Source organism: Mus pahari, chromosome 5 (assembly GCF_900095145.1).
Source record: "Mus pahari chromosome 5, PAHARI_EIJ_v1.1, whole genome shotgun sequence".
NCBI classification, from domain to species: Eukaryota; Metazoa; Chordata; class Mammalia; order Rodentia; family Muridae; genus Mus; species Mus pahari.
The window spans coordinates 70,989,097-71,006,829 of NC_034594.1; the positions used below are offsets into that span (position 1 = coordinate 70,989,097).

Here is a 17,733-nt window from a genome sequence, read left to right on the forward strand (position 1 = left end):
TTATCCCCATCCTGTCATTCTTGATTCCCTGCCCAGACACCTGTAGGGTCCTCTCATTCTCTAACACTCTCCACATTGTTTCCTAAGACGGGATCTGTCAGTGATACTTGAGCTAGGCTCATGTCCTGCAAGTCCCAGGGACCTCCTCTTCTTTGCCCCAGTAGCACCGGGACTTGTGTGTGGGGATGCTGGGTTTTTACGTGGACTTGTGTGTGGGGATGCTGGGTTTTTACCCAGGACTTGTGTGTGGTGATGTTGGGTTTTTATGTGGACTTGTGTGTGGTGATGCTGGGTTTTTATGTGGGCTTGTTCTGCTTTTGTGACTGTTCACCTGAAAATATTTTCATTGTAGGGCTCAAGAGGTAGCTCAGAGGTTACCAGCACTGACTGCTCTTCCAGAGGTCCCGAGTTCAATTCCCAGCAACCACATGGTGGCTCACAACCACTTATAACTGTAGTCCTGTGAGATCCGATGCTTTCTTCTTGCGTGCAGATGTACATCCAGATAAAACACCCGCATACATAAAACACACAAATAAACCTTTTAACAATTTCATTGTGATTTATTATTTATTGCCTCACTATAAATACAGTGTTTCATTTCCAAGCATTTGGAGACTTCCACTGGTTTTTCTGCAATTTAGCTTTAATTCAGAGAGTAATTGCTGTATGATTTCGGTTTTTTGAAATCTGTTGACACTCGCTTATGGTTCCAGGTACAGTCTATTTTGGTGTGCGTGTGTAGAAAATGCATTTTATAGCTCTAAGTGAAATGTTGTACTTACACAAACTAGGTCGAGCTAGCAAATCCCATTGTTGGGATTTTGCAGTTGGGTCCAAAGCTGAAGAAGAACAGAGTCTAGTAGATGATGTTGACTTTCTTGGAAATCAGTATGGAAAAGGGGAGCTGGGATTCACTGCCAGACTGTTTACAATGATGTCTGTGATCCATCATAGGTCTAAGTATGAACCCTAAGGTAACCATGCTTCTGAAGTCTAGTACTCCGGAGGCAGGGGCTGGATGATCACTACAAGTTGGACTAGCTGGTCAACACAGAGTTCCAGACAAGCCTCTCTCTCTTTGTGAGTCTCTCTGTCTCTGTCTCTGACTCTCTCTGTGTCTCTGTCTCTCTCCCTCTCTTCCCTTTTTCTGTCAAAGGAAAACACCCTAATGAGAGTTAAATAACTACAAAAGATTATATATTGGATTTGATATAAATAAGTCCAGCTCATTAAAAGCAAAGCTAGACTTGAATGGGAATGGGTATTTGTGGTATCTTCAACCATGCACATATTCAAGTCTTCACCACACTCCAAAGGCTTCTATTAAGCCAAGAATCCAGAATCTATTTTTAAATATTTACTTATTGTTATTTTTGTTTTGTGTGTGAATGTTTGCCCGCCTGCATGTCTGTGCACCCCCGTGCATGCCTGGTGCCCTCGGAAGTCAGAAGAGGGCATCGGATCCTCTACAACAAGAATCCAGGATCTTTAAGGAGCCTCTATAAAGCAATAAGGAAAAGATAAGTCAGCCCATTTTAAAATGGAACTTGGTGCGCCCCAGTGGGTTGGTGTCAGAGCTGGATGTTCTTCGCGCTGCCTGCCGGGACAGCTCCAGCCTGGCGGCGTTCCCGGGCGCATCCCGAGAACTTGTGCTGGCCTTTCTTAAACCGGGGAGGCGTTGGGCAAAGCTGGGCTGCGGCTCCGCCCCCGGGGGTTGCCGTTTCCTTAGAAGGCGAAGCCCTAAGCCTGGCTTCTCGCCCGCGGGGAGTCCGCGGTACGCCTCCCGCACCCCTCGGGACCAGGACTTCTGCGAGCGCGCGGGAAGACCGGAGGAGCCTGTGCTTCAGCTCGGGCGTGGACGGGGCGGGCGCTGGGGCGGGGCGCGGGCTCGCGGGTTTGAATGGAAGGGTCTAGACTGGCAGAGACAGCCGCACGCGGGTCCTGAAACCAGAACTCCACCGCCGCCCCGCGCGCCATGAGGCGGGAGAGGTGAGTCGGGCGGGCGTGGCGTCGGTGCCCTGGATGTAGCACCATGGGAACAGCGACACCGGGGACAAACACCGGCTCTGCGAGGTGCGCAGGTGCGTGGTCTCCAAGCCCAGGAGCCTTTTTTAGGACCCGACTCGCCGGCAGGGAGGAGCCCGCGGGGTCCTGCTTGTCGGCTGGTCGCAGCAGGCTACTCTGCATCCTCCGTCTCCCCAAAACTGGTCCTCGAGCCTGGGCACTGTGACTAAAGAACCTATCGCCACTTCCCTGCGGTGTTTCTAACCCCTGGCCACCGCTGGGATCTGCGAGATTTAATTTAGAACTTAAAAAGAACGTGACACTTTTAAAAGGTTTGGGGTGCAAAATGAGAGGCTATCGGAAACCGGAGGGCGGCGCTCAGCCGACCGCCTGTGTTGTTTGAATCGGCCCCGGACGAGACCAGGGCGCACGCGGTGGGGACCGCTGTGCCTCGGGCCGCGCTTCTGGGTCTCCTTGCGTGGCGGGAGTCCCTTCGCCACCTGGCTGGAAGCGATCCGGTCCGAACTCAGTCTATTCGTAGGTGTGGCGCCTCTCGCCCGCGCTTCGGCCATGGAGGTGCTGCGGCGCTCTTCTGTCTTTGCTGCGGAGATCATGGACGCCTTTGATCGCTCGCCCACAGACAAGGAGCTGGTGGCCCAGGCTAAGGCACTAGGCCGGGAGTACGTGCATGCGCGGCTTTTGCGCGCCGGCCTCTCCTGGAGCGCTCCAGAGCGTGCCTCGCCTGCCCCTGGAGGACGCTTGGCAGAGGTGTGCACAGTACTGCTGCGCTTGGGTGAGTGTGGGGCACCAGCAGGTACCATCTCAGGCCGCCCCTCTATAGCTGGTTGGATGGGCCTGCCCGCAGTGTTTCGGGTACAGCTGTTCTGCACTGACATTCCCTTCTTGAGTCATGACCAGCCCCTTTGCGGTTGTGCCTCACCCTCCCTCTGGCGTAGAGAGAGGAGGCGTGCGTGGGAGTCCAAATCTGTCTGGAATGGAGAGGGTGCAAGGATAGGCCACCCAGGCTGGCGCTGCTCTGTTCGTCCTCAGGCTTGCCTGCTTGCAGGCTCCTTTGTCAACCTCCCCCCTCCTGGTGCCTGCTTAGTCCAGATCATAGACATTCTTGCCATAAAACACAGAAAGCTCTGGAAGAGCAGTATTTTAGCAGCTAAACTTTATTGTGACCCTTGTACTCTGCTGGACTAAAAAATCCTTTGTGGTACCACGTGATCCAGTGTTTGTTTTGGAAAATAGGCCTTTTAGTTATTGGCCGAGGTCCGACACCCACTGCAGTTTCCCTTGATGGGAAGGCCCCCCAGGGCCTTCTTGAAGGATATCTGGGACACTTGTTTCTGGGGGTCACACATAGCTAGCTAGCTCAGCAGCTTTCTTTAGCTCCTCTAAGACCTGGATATGTGATGGGGAAGGATAGCCAACCTTTGATCCAGGACAGTTCACTTTAGCATAGCCAGATTGGGACCTGGGGCTGTAAGGGACTGGGAAGTGAGAGCAGAGACAAATACATGGGTGAGTGGGTGTCAGGGGGAGCGGGTGTGCACTCTCCTGGTTGGAGGGAGCTCTGTAAAACCTAGCTTCCTGGGGAGATGTGTGCACACATACTGTTTTATATAGACCCCACATCTTGGTGCTGGGTTGGCCTCAAGGAGCAGGTCTGTGTAAACCTGGCCTATTCAAGAGTTAGAGGGAGGCGGAGTCCGTTGGGTCTGAGTTGGGTTCCCAGGAGGGCTGTGCATGGACAGAGGGGGCGGGGACTATCTCTGGGTATGTGGAAAGTGTGAATGAGAGGTTTGGTTGGGTGAACTCAGCAGACGAAAGGAGACCATTGGCTCTCTCTGGAGAAAGGCCGCGTTGGCCTCTTGTAAGTCCCGAGGGCAGTGGGGTGGCAAAGGGAAAGTCCTGTCTTGGGTCTCACCCAGGCAGTTACTGCCTTCACAGTCCTTTTGGCAGGTCCTGAGAGCCTTGAACCCTGGTCTGTAGAAAGGTGCAGGTGCAAAGCCTTGCACTCAGCAGGAGCCCTTTGACTACTCAGAAACTCTAAGGCCCATTCCCATCACCCAGTGCTATTCCCACCCTCTGGAGTTCAGAGCCTTCTAGACCGGTTAAGGGGATTCCCGGAGGGAGAGAGCACGAATGGCCGTGTGTTCTTGTTCAGGTTATGTTTGATGCTGTCCTGACCGTTCAAGGTGAATTCTTCTAAGGTCAGCGATATCTTCCTGACCCCAGCCACAAACAGGAAGCAGCCTAGCTTGTGTCCTTGAGCCATCTCCTAGGGTCAGTCTCCAAAGGCCCCCAGGGTTTATCCTTGGCAACAGTCAGGCAAGCGTTGGGAATTTCCATGCTATCTCTCCATCCCCTGGGCCCCCCTCCTCCTGATTCTACTCTGGTTCCAGATCTTAATTAATTAGATAGAGCACAGCTGGCCTCGGGGATGACGTGGGTGCCCTTATCGCTGGGACAGGCCAGGCAGCAACAGCATTTCCCTATTTGCTTTGGCTGGGGAAGTGGCTGGGCCGGGGACACCCAATCAGAGCAGAGGCTGTGTGGAATTCCCGGCACCATCTTTCCCTGGGCATGCATGAAACTGCCAAGGGCACTGCAGCCCAGGGGGCAGGCGGGACTGTGGAAGGCATCTCCTTGGCACAGCTCTAACTGGGCTGATGTAGTATCCATAAAAACACACCCATTTGGCATCAGGAACCTAGGTTGGCATGTGGGCGGTAGGTACCATTGTCCCAGGCCTAAGTCAGTTCACTGAGCCATTACCAGTGATGCTAATGCCAGGGCCTAAGCTGTCGTCATCTCGTGGGGCTGTAGGGGGTGACTCCATATATGTGGTCTTCCAGCCAAGCCTCTCTCCATGTTGAGTTCTGTCTGCCTGGTCCCTCCTGCTCTGCCCATCCACTTGCTTATCTGCTTGCCTGTCTGCCTTGAGTCACTGAACAGGCACCACCCATTACCACGGCAGGATTCCAGCCCCACTGGCCCAGCCAGCTTGCCCTAGGGGGCTTGGAGGTTCCACCGTCTCCCTAGTCTCTTTGTTCATGGGGCCAAGGTTGGGAGAGTCAGATGAAGCAAGATAAGGTGAAGGGGTGGGAATCAAACAGGTGAAGTGGGGGGTCAGAGCCTAGCGAAGGGAAGGTGCTAGCTTAAGGTCAAGTGGATCTGGTATACCACGGAGTCTCGGTCAGTGCTGACCACAGGGCTAAGGTGGGAGAGGACCTGACCCACTGTGTACCTGTGCAGGAGATGAGCTGGAGCAGATCCGTCCCAGCGTATACCGGAACGTGGCCCGGCAGCTGCACATCCCCCTGCAGTCGGAGCCTGTGGTGACAGATGCCTTCCTCGCAGTGGCAGGCCACATCTTCTCGGCAGGTAGGTCTGACCTATTTAGCTGAGGCACCCCTAGGAAGGGCTTAACATGTGTGAAGCAGGCAGGCTTGCAGGGATAGAAAAATCTTGGGGTACCCTAACACCGCCCTATGGGTTCCCAAATCACTGCCGTCATGCTTGCCTCCTGACACTTGAGGCTGTTCTGAACAGCCCAGCCCCGTGAAGAGCTACCTCACACAGCACTGGGAGGGAGGGGCTGCTGGCCATTTTGCTGTTTAATTTTACTTATTGATTGATTTTGGTTTTTTTGAGACAGGGTTTCCCTGTATAGCTTTTGCTGTCCTGGATCTCTACTTTGTAGACCAGGCTGGCCTCAAGCTCAGAGATCCTCCTTCCTGACTGCTGGGATTAATGGTGTGTACCATCACACCTGACTGGTTTTTGTTTGTTTGTTTGTTTTTTATTACATTTTTATTTGTGTGTGTGTGTGTGTGTGTGTGTGTGTATGCTCATGCACTGAACCACAGCACATACGTGGCAATCAGAGGACAACTTTCAGAGGTGGCTCTCTCCTTTTTTCCCTCTGTCCCTGAGTCTTGAACTCCAGGCTTGGCTGTAGGTGCTTTTATCTTCTGAGCCAGCCCGAGGCCCGGCTGCTCGTCCTTCTGAGGGCACAACCCTGCCATTTGATAGCGTCTGGGCACTGGCTGAGGCTGTGATGCCTTCCCTGCAGGTCAGCAGCTCTCTGTGGGACTGCAGTGGCATAGCCTGGGCTTTTAGTGACCATGGTACTTAATTTTCCACAGCTAGATCCATGTGAGGCATTTCAAAAAAAAAAAAAAAAAAAAAAGAGCATCCCTAAGTCAGAGAGAGCAGCCAGGCATGGGGCACTTTAGGAGGTTGGGGACACCCTAGTCTGGATGACTGTGAGCATGCTCGCTTGGGACTCTCCCAGGAACTTCCTTGTCTGCTTCAGAAGGGAGCGATAGGCAGGCTCCATCAGCCTCCTCCCACGTGGCCTCAAGTTCCCTGCCTTTCGTTGCCCTAGACTTACAGGAGGCTGCAAGGTTCATCTCCCCAAACCCTGAGAGGCACCTTCTTGTCCATAGGAATCACTGACACCAGATCTGTGTGGTCTTTGCCTAGCAGTGGCGAGGCCCAGGCCAGCCTCAGGAGTATCCCATGACAGATCAGGGTCAGCCAGTACAGCCTCTGTACTAAAAAAAATGCAGGGGCTGGGCTGTGGGATGTAAGTGAGTGTGTAGGTGGTGGAGTGGGTGAGGCAGAGAAGGGCTGTGGCTTGGGGGTGGGAGAAACTGTACCAGGAGTTAACAGGCAAGCTTCTGTCCCTTCTTTGAGGGGTACCTAACCCTTGAGGGAATGACAGTGGGTAGGGCGCGGGAAGGAAGCCAGGAGGCAGGCATTTTTGGGTGGAGGGCCACCCTTGGCCTCACTGAAGCTATCCAGCTGACGCCAGCCACGAGTGGCCGCCTGGGTGTCTGTCTCCGAGCTGTCAGGCAGGCTAGTTTACGAGCCGTGGATGGCTGCATTTATAAGGAACCTTTTGCTTTGGAGACTACAGATCTGGTCTGTTGATGGCTGCAGTCACCCTAGGACATGGGGGGCATGGGGGACTGGGTCTCTGTTAGTGGTAGGTATGAGCAGGAGAGAAGGTCTGGGGCCTTGGGTGGTAGTGAGTGTGAGCCGGGGAGAGGCCAGAATAGCCTCACCCCGTGTCCAGCATCCCTGCTTGATGCAAGCCTACCCCAAACATGGAGGCAGCCCAGAGAGGCACTCGCTCTGGGAGATCCCCTCGGGGAGACAGAGCCTTTCCATTTGACGCCAGCCATGGGTGGCCGCCTGAGTGGGGAAGGAAGGCCATGGGAATGTAGGGTGGCCACTTCTCTGTGACAGCCAGGAAGCACCAGCAGGCTTTACAGACAAGCACCCACGATGATCAGTATCAGTCATGGTGCCAGAATGGAGTCACACTTCCAGGATGGCCAGTTATCCACAGTGTTGACGAGGACAAGGGAGCTCAGACTTTACTCAGAGCTGGTAGGACATGTGTGGCGCACAGCACTGTGGAAAACAGCCTGGCAGGTCCTCAAATGGTGAAGCATGGCGTGGGTCATCCACATGACCCCCCCCCCCCCAATCTACTGCTAGGTGTGTGCCTAAAGGAACTGAGACCCAAGAGAAACCTGGCTGTGTGTTCCCAGCAGCATTATTTGCAGAGCCAAAAGTAGTGACTGATTCCATGTGTCTGCTAATTGACTAACTGACTAATTGACTGATATTCCACGTGGTCAGCCATGGAAAGGACTGAGGCAGAGCAGTGCCTTACATGTGCCACACACAAATTCCATTTGTGCAAAATGTGCAGAATATGTTAACATAGTAGATTAGGATGAGGGGTGGGGTGGATCAGAGGCTATGTGGATAAAATGTTCTAGAATTATAGGGGCTGGAGAGCTGATTCAGCAGTTAAGAGTATTTACTTGGTAGCTTATAAGCAGCTGGAACTCCCGTTCTATCCATTTCTATGGGATGAGCCATTTTCTGGCCTCTGTGGTGCAGATATACATGCAGACAGAACACTCAGATGTATTAAAATAAATAAATCAAGCTGGGTGTGGTGGCACATGTCTTTAATTCCAGCTCTCCCAGGAGGCAGAGGCAGGTGGATATCTGAGTTTGAGGCTAGCCTGGTCTACAGTCAGGATAGAAAACCCTTGTCTCAAAAAGCAAATACCACACTGACCTCCCCCAAACTTTAAAATAATGTCCCAGAGTTAGATGGCTGTACATGTCTACAGTTAGGTAGTTTATAACTATAGTGTTCCCATGTTTGTGGATACCCCAGAGCCCTAGGGAAGGCGCTCCCCATGCCGTGCCCCTGGGCATCATCTTCCCCTGCTCCTTACTGGGAATGCTGCCACCCCATGCAACACTCTGTGTAACCCGAAGCATCAAAGCTCCTGGGTTCTTCTGATGGACTAGGGCATCCTGGGTAACTCAGATACTAGGCCCATCCTCCACGCCATCAAGGGAACAAGCAGTTAACAGCGGAGCAGAGACTGGGCTCTGGGACTTGGCTGACCATGAGCATCCTTGCCTCTTGGATGCTCAGCAGACCAAGAGCTAGAGCTGTGTCCAAGAGTGACAAGGGTGTGGTTAAAGCCTGAGTGCGGCTCAGCAGGGCTCACAGACTTGGGTTCACCTGGAAAGAAGAGCAAGTAGCTCCTTTGGGAGAGTTAGAGGCCAGCGAGTGTCGCTGCCGGCTTTCAGGGAGCTGGGTTTTTGTTTTTGTTTTCCCCCTATTCCTTTTTATTGAGGTGACATGCATATACGGTACATTTAGTCACATTAAATGTCAGCACTCAGAATCCTGAGGCCATACTGCCCATCAGCAGTCACTCCCTGTCCCTCACCCCCAAGCCCTTCTGAATCTGTTCTGTCTCAGCAGGCATGCTTGTTCTGTGCGTTTTCTGTAGGTGGAGTGGCACGGGATTTGTGCCCTTCTGTGTTTGGTTCCTTCCCCTTGCTGTGGCATTCATTGTGACATTCATCAAAATTTCACTCTGGCTTGTGGCTATATGTAGGCTGTTGCACAGTCGCAGCAGTTTGCTCGTGCACGTGCGGGTGTTCCTTTCTGGTCATTGTGAATGGTACTGTGGGGAACATCTGTGTGCTGGTTCGTGCACTGTATGAGGTTATTCTGACTGCTGTGTGAAGGTGGGTGGAGGGGAGTTTCATAGTCTGCTTAGGTCAATGTCTCACAGGGCCTATGGCTATCAGATGTCCTTCCAACTGTGTGCCCTAGCAAAGCTGAGAACAGCGGTTACCTGAACCCTTTTCTTTCATCTTCATGAGTGTGTGTGTGTGTGTGTGTGTGTGTGTGTGTGTGTGTGTTTGTGTACCTGAACCTTTATCTCTCATCTTCACAAGTATGTGTGTGTGTACCTGAACCCTTATCTCTCATCTTAATGAGTGTGTGTGTGTACCTGAACCTTTATTTCTCATCTTTACAAGTGTGTGTGTGTGTGTGTGTGCGTGTGTGTGTGTGTGCGCGTACGCGCACAGGGGCACATGTGTGTAGGTAGAGGTTAATGGTGAGTAGTATCCACTTATTTGAGACAATTATTTGAGACAGTTACTCAGCTAGGATGTCAGTGATGACTAGGCCAGAAAGCCCCAAGGATCCTTCTGCCTCCATCATCCCTGCCCCTTGGGCTTACAGGTGCATGTCAGCATGCCAGCATGCCAGGCTTTTACATGGGGGCTGGGGATCTGAACTCTGGTCCTTCATGCTTGCATAGCAAACACTTTACTGTTTATCTCTCCAACCCCTGAAGCTTTTTAATATGGTAGGCCACAGCTCCATCTTGTAATAATGCATCTTCTTGTGCCATTAACAACGGGAAATAGATTTTTTTTTTTAAATGCTTGAACTGTGTTATTTGTACCTTTTTTGGCTCTCTTGCTTCAGCTTCCTGATACTGGGATTACTGGGGTACACACAACCACACCGACCCCGTCTTTTTAAAGACACTTATTTAATTTTTACTTACGTGTATGTTTGTACCTGTGTGTGGATATGTGCCTGTGCCCTCGGAGGTCAGAGGCATCAGATCTGCTTGGAGCTGGCGTCCCGGCAGTTGTGAGCTGATTGTTGGTCTTGGGAACTGGACTTGGTCCTCTGGCCTCTAACCTGAGCCATATCTCTGAGCTCCCTGATTTGAAATAAGAATTTATGTAGTCCAGGCTGGGCCTGGAAGCTATGCAGCTGAGCATGACCTTGATTGACCTCCTGACTCTCCTGCTTCTTCTGCAAACGTGTTTTGATTATGCTAGGACTGTACGCTTGTCTTCTGGCAGTGCTAGTAACAGAATACAAAACTTCTCTATTTCCCCCCATTCTCATGTGTGTATGTATGCCTATGGTCACATACGCAGGCATGTCCTCCTGGAGGCCCAAGGTTGATGTTGGCCATTATCTTCAATTACTCTTCTGATTTACAGAGGCAGAATTTCTCAGTGATAGGCAGCGCTTGCTGATATGGCTAGTCTTGCTAACCAGCTTGCTCTGAGGGTCCTGTCTCTGCCTTCCAAGGCTTTTGCTGGTGGGTGGGCTGCCACACCCACCCAGCATTTATCTGGGTTCTGGGGATCTGAACTCTGGGTCTCAGGTTTGCACAGACGATTTTAACTCCTGGGCCATCTCTTCAGCCTCTAAATTCCTATATATTAAGGAGCTGCATATAATCCCCTCCTCTTGTTTATCTATCGTATTTCTGGGTTTTAGTTCACCCCCCCCCCCCAGGTCCACAGTCTGGGGAAAAGCCCTCTTGTGGGTGGGTCTTGGCTTTTTTTTGTTTTGTTTTGTTTTGTTTTGTTTTAATAAAACAAGTACAGAATAGGCTCTGACCTAGTGCCCTGAGATCAAGGTTCAGAGTTGCAGACAAAACAGGGCTGGGCACACCCTTGAAGTTGCCTGATGTTCTTTTCTAGTTCTGAACCAGTCTGGGCTGAGTTATACTGCTTTCTTGTGGACACCTTTATCAGATGGGTAAAGCTGGTCTCATCCTACGCTCCAGCGCATATGCATTAGAAGCTGGGAATCCCCATCTATCTAAGAACTGTCTGAGAAGGGAACAATCTGACCGGCTGGAGACTATGGTCATGCTGTAGCCAAGTGACCTGTTGTGGTGGTGGCCTGCAGGGGGGTTCCTAGCACCAGCTGATGACAGGCAAGAAAGTAGCTCAGAGAAGCTCAGCTTTTTATGTTAGCCTGTGGGTTGGACGCTGGCTTGGATCTGATCAGCAACTATCTTTCTATAGGTATCACATGGGGCAAGGTAGTGTCCCTGTATTCCGTGGCCGCGGGGCTAGCTGTGGACTGCGTCCGGCAGGCTCAGCCTGCCATGGTTCATGCCCTGGTTGACTGCCTGGGGGAATTTGTACGCAAGACCTTGGCTACCTGGCTGCGGAGGCGTGGCGGATGGGTGAGCCCAAGAATTGGCAGGGCTGTTGGGTGTCGGTGCTGGGAAGCAGAAGGGTGGGGTGGGATGGGAGATGAGAGCAAGGGCCTCAGGACTCAGGGTTGCTAGGAGATATAGGCAGGTGCTGGCTCTTCTGTGTCTGTACTGACATGGTTCCTGACTCCAAACTCTTGTTTCCTTGACGCTCCCAAAAGGTGCCTAGCAGAAAAAGGTCAATGGTAGTCTTTTCAGTACTGCCCAAAGCACCCTCACTTTCCTCTTGGGAGCCCCACTTTTCTGCATTCTTAAGAAGACCTAGAGGTGGGGTATCGGGATCCATGCCTGACTGCCTACACGGCTGGCCAAATCCAAGATGCTTTTGGGTACTGGGTACGGAAGATTGGCTCTACCCAGAAGCCTCTGTTTTCACCTATAATATGGGTAGGCAAGAATGTCAGACTTGAGACTGTTCCCCACCTAGCTCTCAGGTGTCCTGCTCGAGTTTTGGTCCAGATGGACTGCAGCATCCGTTCTCAAACACCTTTGTATGTTCCCTTTGTGACTTGGTAGGCATTTTTTCTAGCGCAGGGTACTAGAGGCCTTGGGTGTTTGGCGTTGCTAACTATTCCTTTTATCTCCCAGACGGATGTCCTCAAGTGTGTGGTCAGCACAGACCCTGGTTTCCGCTCCCACTGGCTCGTGGCCGCGCTCTGCAGCTTTGGCCGCTTCCTGAAGGCAGCATTTTTCCTGTTGTTGCCAGAGAGATGAGCTGGCCACCAGGGCAGGGGCCACTCCTAGGGTCCCTGGGCCCAACTCAAGGGGCCTCCAGTACCTGCAAAGCACCTCCCTCACTCAAATCGGGAGCATTTAGCCCCTGGGGCCCTGTCCCAAACCCCATTCCTTTGTGGACCCTGGCCTCTGGGACAGGAGTGTGGAGAAAGCCAGAGGCTGGAGCTGGCCTCTGTGACCCCTGGAACTCCTGCCAGAAAGTCAGGGTCGGTGTCCAGCCCTAGCTAGAGAAAGGGGCCTGTGAATACTTTCCCTTGATTTCCCAGGCCCCACCCAAGGAAGGGGCCTTCCCCGGACATGAGCTGGCCTCAGTCTTTGTGGGAAGCAGGCCCTGTATGTTTGATCTGAAGGGGACTCTGGCTAATGCAGGAGAAGCCAGGGATGCAGAGTAAGAGGGCTTCTTGCCGCTTAGGCTGTTTCTAGATGAAGGTGTCCCTAAGCCACGATGGGTCCTTCGTGGCAGGAACCAGAGAGGTAGGGCTCTAGGCTAGTTCACCTGACCAATGAACGAGAGATCCTGTGGATGAGGGGGTCTGTATAAGTTATACTCCAATAAAGCTTTACCCAGTGAAGTGTGGGACTCTTCTCTGCTTTCTTTGTGTCTGTCCTCACAGGACTGCCAAATACCACCTGCTCTAGGAGTTCAGAATCTGGGCCAGTCCAGTCCTTCCCTAGAAGTTCAACACCCTTGCCTACCTGCTGTGTCCTGAATGGCTCTGGATTTGGTCTCCCCAGGGATTGTGAGGGAATAAGGAAAGAACACACACAGTCACATGTGCAGAACAGTTGTGGTTAGGTGGGATGTGTACACTCTGATGGCCCTGCAGCAACCTGGAACCTCAGCAGTTATGCATGGTGTGGGGAGGGGTAGCTAGCCTTAGTAGATGTCTATAGGTACAGTCTCAGGCTGTAATCATCTAGAGGAGGAAGCTGCAGTCACTAGGTTTTCGTACGCACTGGCCAATCATTCATAAATGCTCATACATGCACATCCTGCCAATAGCCATTCAGACCAAAGGAGGGCTTTACCTGCCTATGGGTCTGAGGCACTGGCTCCTTGGCACGGTCATGCCTACATCAAACAGTCCACACTCACTCAGGCCTGTATCTTCTCCTTACACATTCACTAGGCTCCCGACAGCCAGCCTTTCCTGATGTCTGTTATCTAAGTCAGGCAATGGGAGTGTTTGGGAGTCCCAGCCAGCCCTGTAGCACTAGAGGTATGTGCTGGCTGGCCATGCCCAGTCCGTCTGTGTTTCTTTTTGACTTGACCTGGCCTAGCAGCTTGCCCCCTGCCAGGCTGTGTGTTGGGGGGCGCTGTGTCAAACCGAGGGAAGCCCTGTAGTTCCATGGGGTTCACATCCCCGTGGAGGTCAAAGAGGCAATGACCCCTTGCTGTAGGCTGAGCCACTTTAGGGTGTCTAGCAGCCCATCTTAGAGACTTTTGAGGTATGGAGGCTTTGTCTGGTGACACTCGAGGGTAGGGTTCTGATATCGGTTCTGTTCTAGTCTAGGGAGTGATGTAGCAATAGAGATATTCAAAACATAGGGAAGGCCAGGTCCATCTGGACACTGATCAAATGGAGTTCCATGCAAGTAGTGCTCTATGCTCCTAACTAAAAGACAATGGTGGACACGTTTTCAAATTCCAAGCTCTAGCATTCTATAAAAGTGCTCAGAGTGACACCTACGCTAATAGAGACTCTATCTTCCTCAGCCACAGAGTTGAGATTGCTGAGCATGCTGCCCGGAGCCGCTCCTCACCAGTGCCCGGACCGTGGCACAGGTTGAACTGGTCTCACGGGGATCTCTTGTTAAAAGGTTGGCAGGAGCTGGGGTGAGTGTCATGGAAGGCCATGAGGAAGCTGGGGACACTGGGCCTAATGAGGGTTCCTAGCCCACAGAAATAGTTCCCCACAGCCCCAGGTCTCTCCCTCTGAGGAGAGCGAGCCCCACCACAGGGGATGACCACCAGCATTTCTAAGGCTTGGTGAGGGCCTCCCAGGAATCCTCACTCCGACCCCCAACTGCTATTTATGGACACAAGCCCCTGTAGGACCCCAGAGGGTAGGGGACAGGAAGTGCATTGTCTCTGAAGAATTTTTACTGTTTTATTTATGCAAACTGATGGGAAATGTGTGGAAATGGCTCTGAAGATGGGGAGGATTGAGTGGGGTCAGGCTGAGCCATTGATGGGGCTTACCAAGCAGATGCCTTCAGTGTTACAGCTGGAGGTGGGAGAGGAAGTAGGACCGACTGGCTGAACGGCTGAAGCACAGGCCTGCTGGTCACTGTGAATTAGCTAAGATTTCCAATGTGTTGCTGTGTTTTTAAGACAGAGTCTCTCTATGTAGTCCTGGCTATTCTGGTACTCAGTCTGTACCCTAGGCTAGCTTCAAACTCACAAAGAGCCTCCTGCCTCATCTTTCTGAGTGCTGGGTTCAAAGTGTACCACAACACCGAGTTTAGCTAGAGACAATGGAGAGGAGATCTACCCGCTCTTACCAGATCGTGTCACTACCCCACCTCACTACCCAACACAAGTCGGCCTTTCTCTGTAGGCCCACGCGTCTGTCTCCAGGCCGACTTCACTGTAGTGGAGCCTCGGGCAGGACCCACTGTTTCCTAATGCAGGACTATCCCCAAGGCTCGGGCTATAGGATGGTGCTAGAACTAGGGCCTCTGAGCCTTGGTTTTCCTTGCTAGACAATAAGATTGGGGCTGAGAACTGAGAAGTCTTCTAGCCATCCTGATGAGTCACGAATTCCATGGACCCAAGAGGTTTCAGTGCCCGAGATACTGATTGCCCCTTATAGAATATCTATCTCACCTCATGCTTGCCTGCCACCCACCTCTAGGCCCTGCTGCTCTCCCACTCCTTCCTTCCTATACAGTCCTACTCACTTACTCAGTGCTCCCAGCCCCAAGAGGGTATCCTAGAAGGCTCTGGGTGGCTGTGTGAGCTCTGCCTTAGAGTGGAACCCTTGTATGTGTCCATCATCCAGTGTGGCCCTGGCACACTGGTGGACAGCAGGTGGAAGGATGTGGGGATGGAAGGAGAGAAGAGGCAATGTGCTGTGTGGGTGGTCTTGCCTTTGCAGCCTTCTGTCCCTGGATCTGTCCTTTGGTTTATTTCCAACACGAGAAAATAAATGTTCAATGTTAAGAACCCAGAAAAGAGCGGGGCTTGAAGTGGTGTGGAGATCAGAAAACCCATATAAAGAAAGTCCTAACAACACCTTAAGGACACAGGAGGGCAGGACGGAGAGAAGGCTGGCAGGGGACCCTCAGACAGGACAGCTCCCCCCCAGAGGGGCATCCATAAACCCCATGTATTCCTTGTAAAACAAGATGTTTTCTACCTTAATCAGAACATGTTAATTATAGAATTCATGAAACAGGGGGCGAGGGAGAGAGTGCACACAAACTCAAGAGTGGGTGAGCCAGCATATGTGCCAGGAAACACTTCCGCCTCCAAGGAAGAGAAATGGCACAGAATAGTCCTGCTTGCTCCTATTCAGCCATGAGCACCAGCACAGATGGAGGACGCTGGAAGGCCAGGGATGCAGACAACCCAGGATCAGACTTCAGTGTCCACCAAAGTCCAGTCTGATGAAAGTGTCAATCATGCCTGGAGATCTGCACTGACTCTCCTGCACCAAGACCACTGGCCAGCAGAGCAAAGGCCAGTGTAAAAACATGGGCAATACTAGAAAAAAAAAATCTGTGAATTCCTTTGTAACTGAGGAATGAGCAAAAAGTTCCTATGTATGATTTAGACCTAAGAATAATCAAGACAAAATTCACATGGAAACAGAATGCAGGTACCATTTAACATTCGCCAACACGGTGATAATAGTAGAGTTGTCTGATGGGGAGGAGGACCAGGATGTGGGGGCATGGGCTTTCCACGTGATCAAAGTTTTGGGAAATAGAGGTGACAGTTGCACACTGTGACTATACTACATGACACTGGGTTGCATACTTTAAGATTAAAACGTTGAGTTTTGTGCTGCATGCATTTCCTATGAATAAAAAATTGTAACTTAAAAGTGAGATTAGGATTAATATTCCTAATTCAAAGGAGTTTGTGAACTTAAGTCAAGAAGAAAATCAAAATATAAGAGAAATACAAACCCAAATTACCCTTTTCCCACCTCTCATTAGTCTAAATCTAAGTTTAATACCCGTCTCTACCATTCTTGGGGGTGGGCACCTTGCCCATGCACTGGGGTACAAAAAACCCCACGGAAGAACGGCTGCACCTAAACAGGCCAGGTATTTGCCCTGTGGGTAGCAATTCCACTTCTTGAAATCAACCACAAAAACAAACTAGAAAAATTCCAAAATGACACGAAAGGCTTCATATGCTACTACGGAATGAGCAGAAGGCTAACCGGTCCTGATGTTGGCCTTAGGGAGAGCTGGCAGAGCCACCATGGGAACCCCTGAGGCAGCTGTGCCTGTAGGGAACAGATGTTACACTCAAGTGACTTACATGAGCAAAATGAACTTAAGAGAACCACCAATTCCAAAGGCGAAACACTAAATTGGTGTCACTGCACAGTCAGAAATTATTATATCATATTTAAACTGTCTTTAATGGGAAAGGTATATAGGCAAGTCAAAAATTAATCACATTTCATATATCCTATAGAATTAAGCAACATTTTAATTTAAAATTTCAGTTTAGAAGAAACAGAATTAAAAAATGTAAAGTAAAAACTAAATCATAATCTTAAACTTGAATTAGAAACTGTTCCTTTACGGGGCCTCTAGCTGCTTTCTCCCCCAGAGAAATGCAGGGTCCTCTGTAGTGTCTTTCCCTGAGATGAAGCTGGGAAGATGGCATACTGTGACCTTGTAGCTCTCAGCTGCCATCTCTGCTCACCCTGGCAGTCACAGACCCCCCCATTTCCTTTCCAGAGGGCCCTGAATTATAGTTGCAACAGTTTATCAGTGCATCCTGATTTCTACTTCCCCAACCCCACCCTGTCTCACTCCCCCAAACCTGCAATAAGAGACAGTGCCTTCCTTGTTCTTTGAATTTTTTTTTTTTTTTTGCTTTTTGAGACAGGGTTTCTCTGTATAGCCCTGGCTATCCTGGAACTCACTTTGTAGACCAGGCTGGCCTTGAACTCAGAAATCCGTCTGCCTCTGCCTCCCAAGTGCTGGGACTAAAGGTGTGCGCCACCACCGCCCGGCTTTCCTTGTTCTTTGAATTTGAAGGGAACTGACTGAATTTAAGGGCCACTGGCACAACGGTGTAATTTTCCGAATCCTTTGGAGCCTGAGGGAACTAGGGTCTCTTTGCCCTGGGGACCCCGTATCATGTGTCTGTAGCAGCAATTCTCTTTATGAAGCTCTTCCTCAGACCTGAAGCTGCTTTCCCTTCAGGCCATGCTGATGCAGTTCTTTTTTTCTTTTTCTTTTTTTTTCTATTATTATTTTCTTTATTTACATTTCAAATGCTATCCCGAAAGTTTCCCATACCCCTCCCCCCACCTACCTCTGTTCCCCTACCCACCCACTCCCACTACTTGGCCCAGGCCTTGCCTTGTGCTAGGTCATATAGAGTTTGGAAGACCAAGGAGCCTCTATT

The 17,733-nt window shown here is 51.1% G+C and overlaps 1 protein-coding gene across 1 annotated transcript; it reads left to right on the top strand.

Annotated features, from left to right (window-relative positions):
• Positions 1-1,639: 1,639 nt before the first annotated feature.
• Positions 1,640-12,708, top strand: Bok (BCL2 family apoptosis regulator BOK). The gene is made up of 5 exons (XM_021198655.2): positions 1,640-1,992; positions 2,549-2,800; positions 5,272-5,400; positions 11,203-11,366; positions 11,985-12,708. Exons 2-5 carry the CDS (start codon positions 2,578-2,580, stop codon positions 12,108-12,110), a joined length of 642 nt encoding a protein of 213 aa, XP_021054314.1. The 5' UTR covers positions 1,640-1,992; positions 2,549-2,577; the 3' UTR covers positions 12,111-12,708.
• The last annotated feature ends 5,025 nt before the right edge of the window (positions 12,709-17,733 follow it).

Coding starts and splice junctions, on each gene's coding strand:
- Bok (XM_021198655.2), top strand. CDS start 2,578: ATGGAGGTGCTGCGGCGCTCTTCTGTCTTTGCTGCGGAGATCATGGAC. Junction 2,801..5,271: donor CACAGTACTGCTGCGCTTGG/GTGAGTGTGGGG, acceptor GTACCTGTGCAG/GAGATGAGCTGGAGCAGATC. Junction 5,401..11,202: donor AGGCCACATCTTCTCGGCAG/GTAGGTCTGACC, acceptor ATCTTTCTATAG/GTATCACATGGGGCAAGGTA.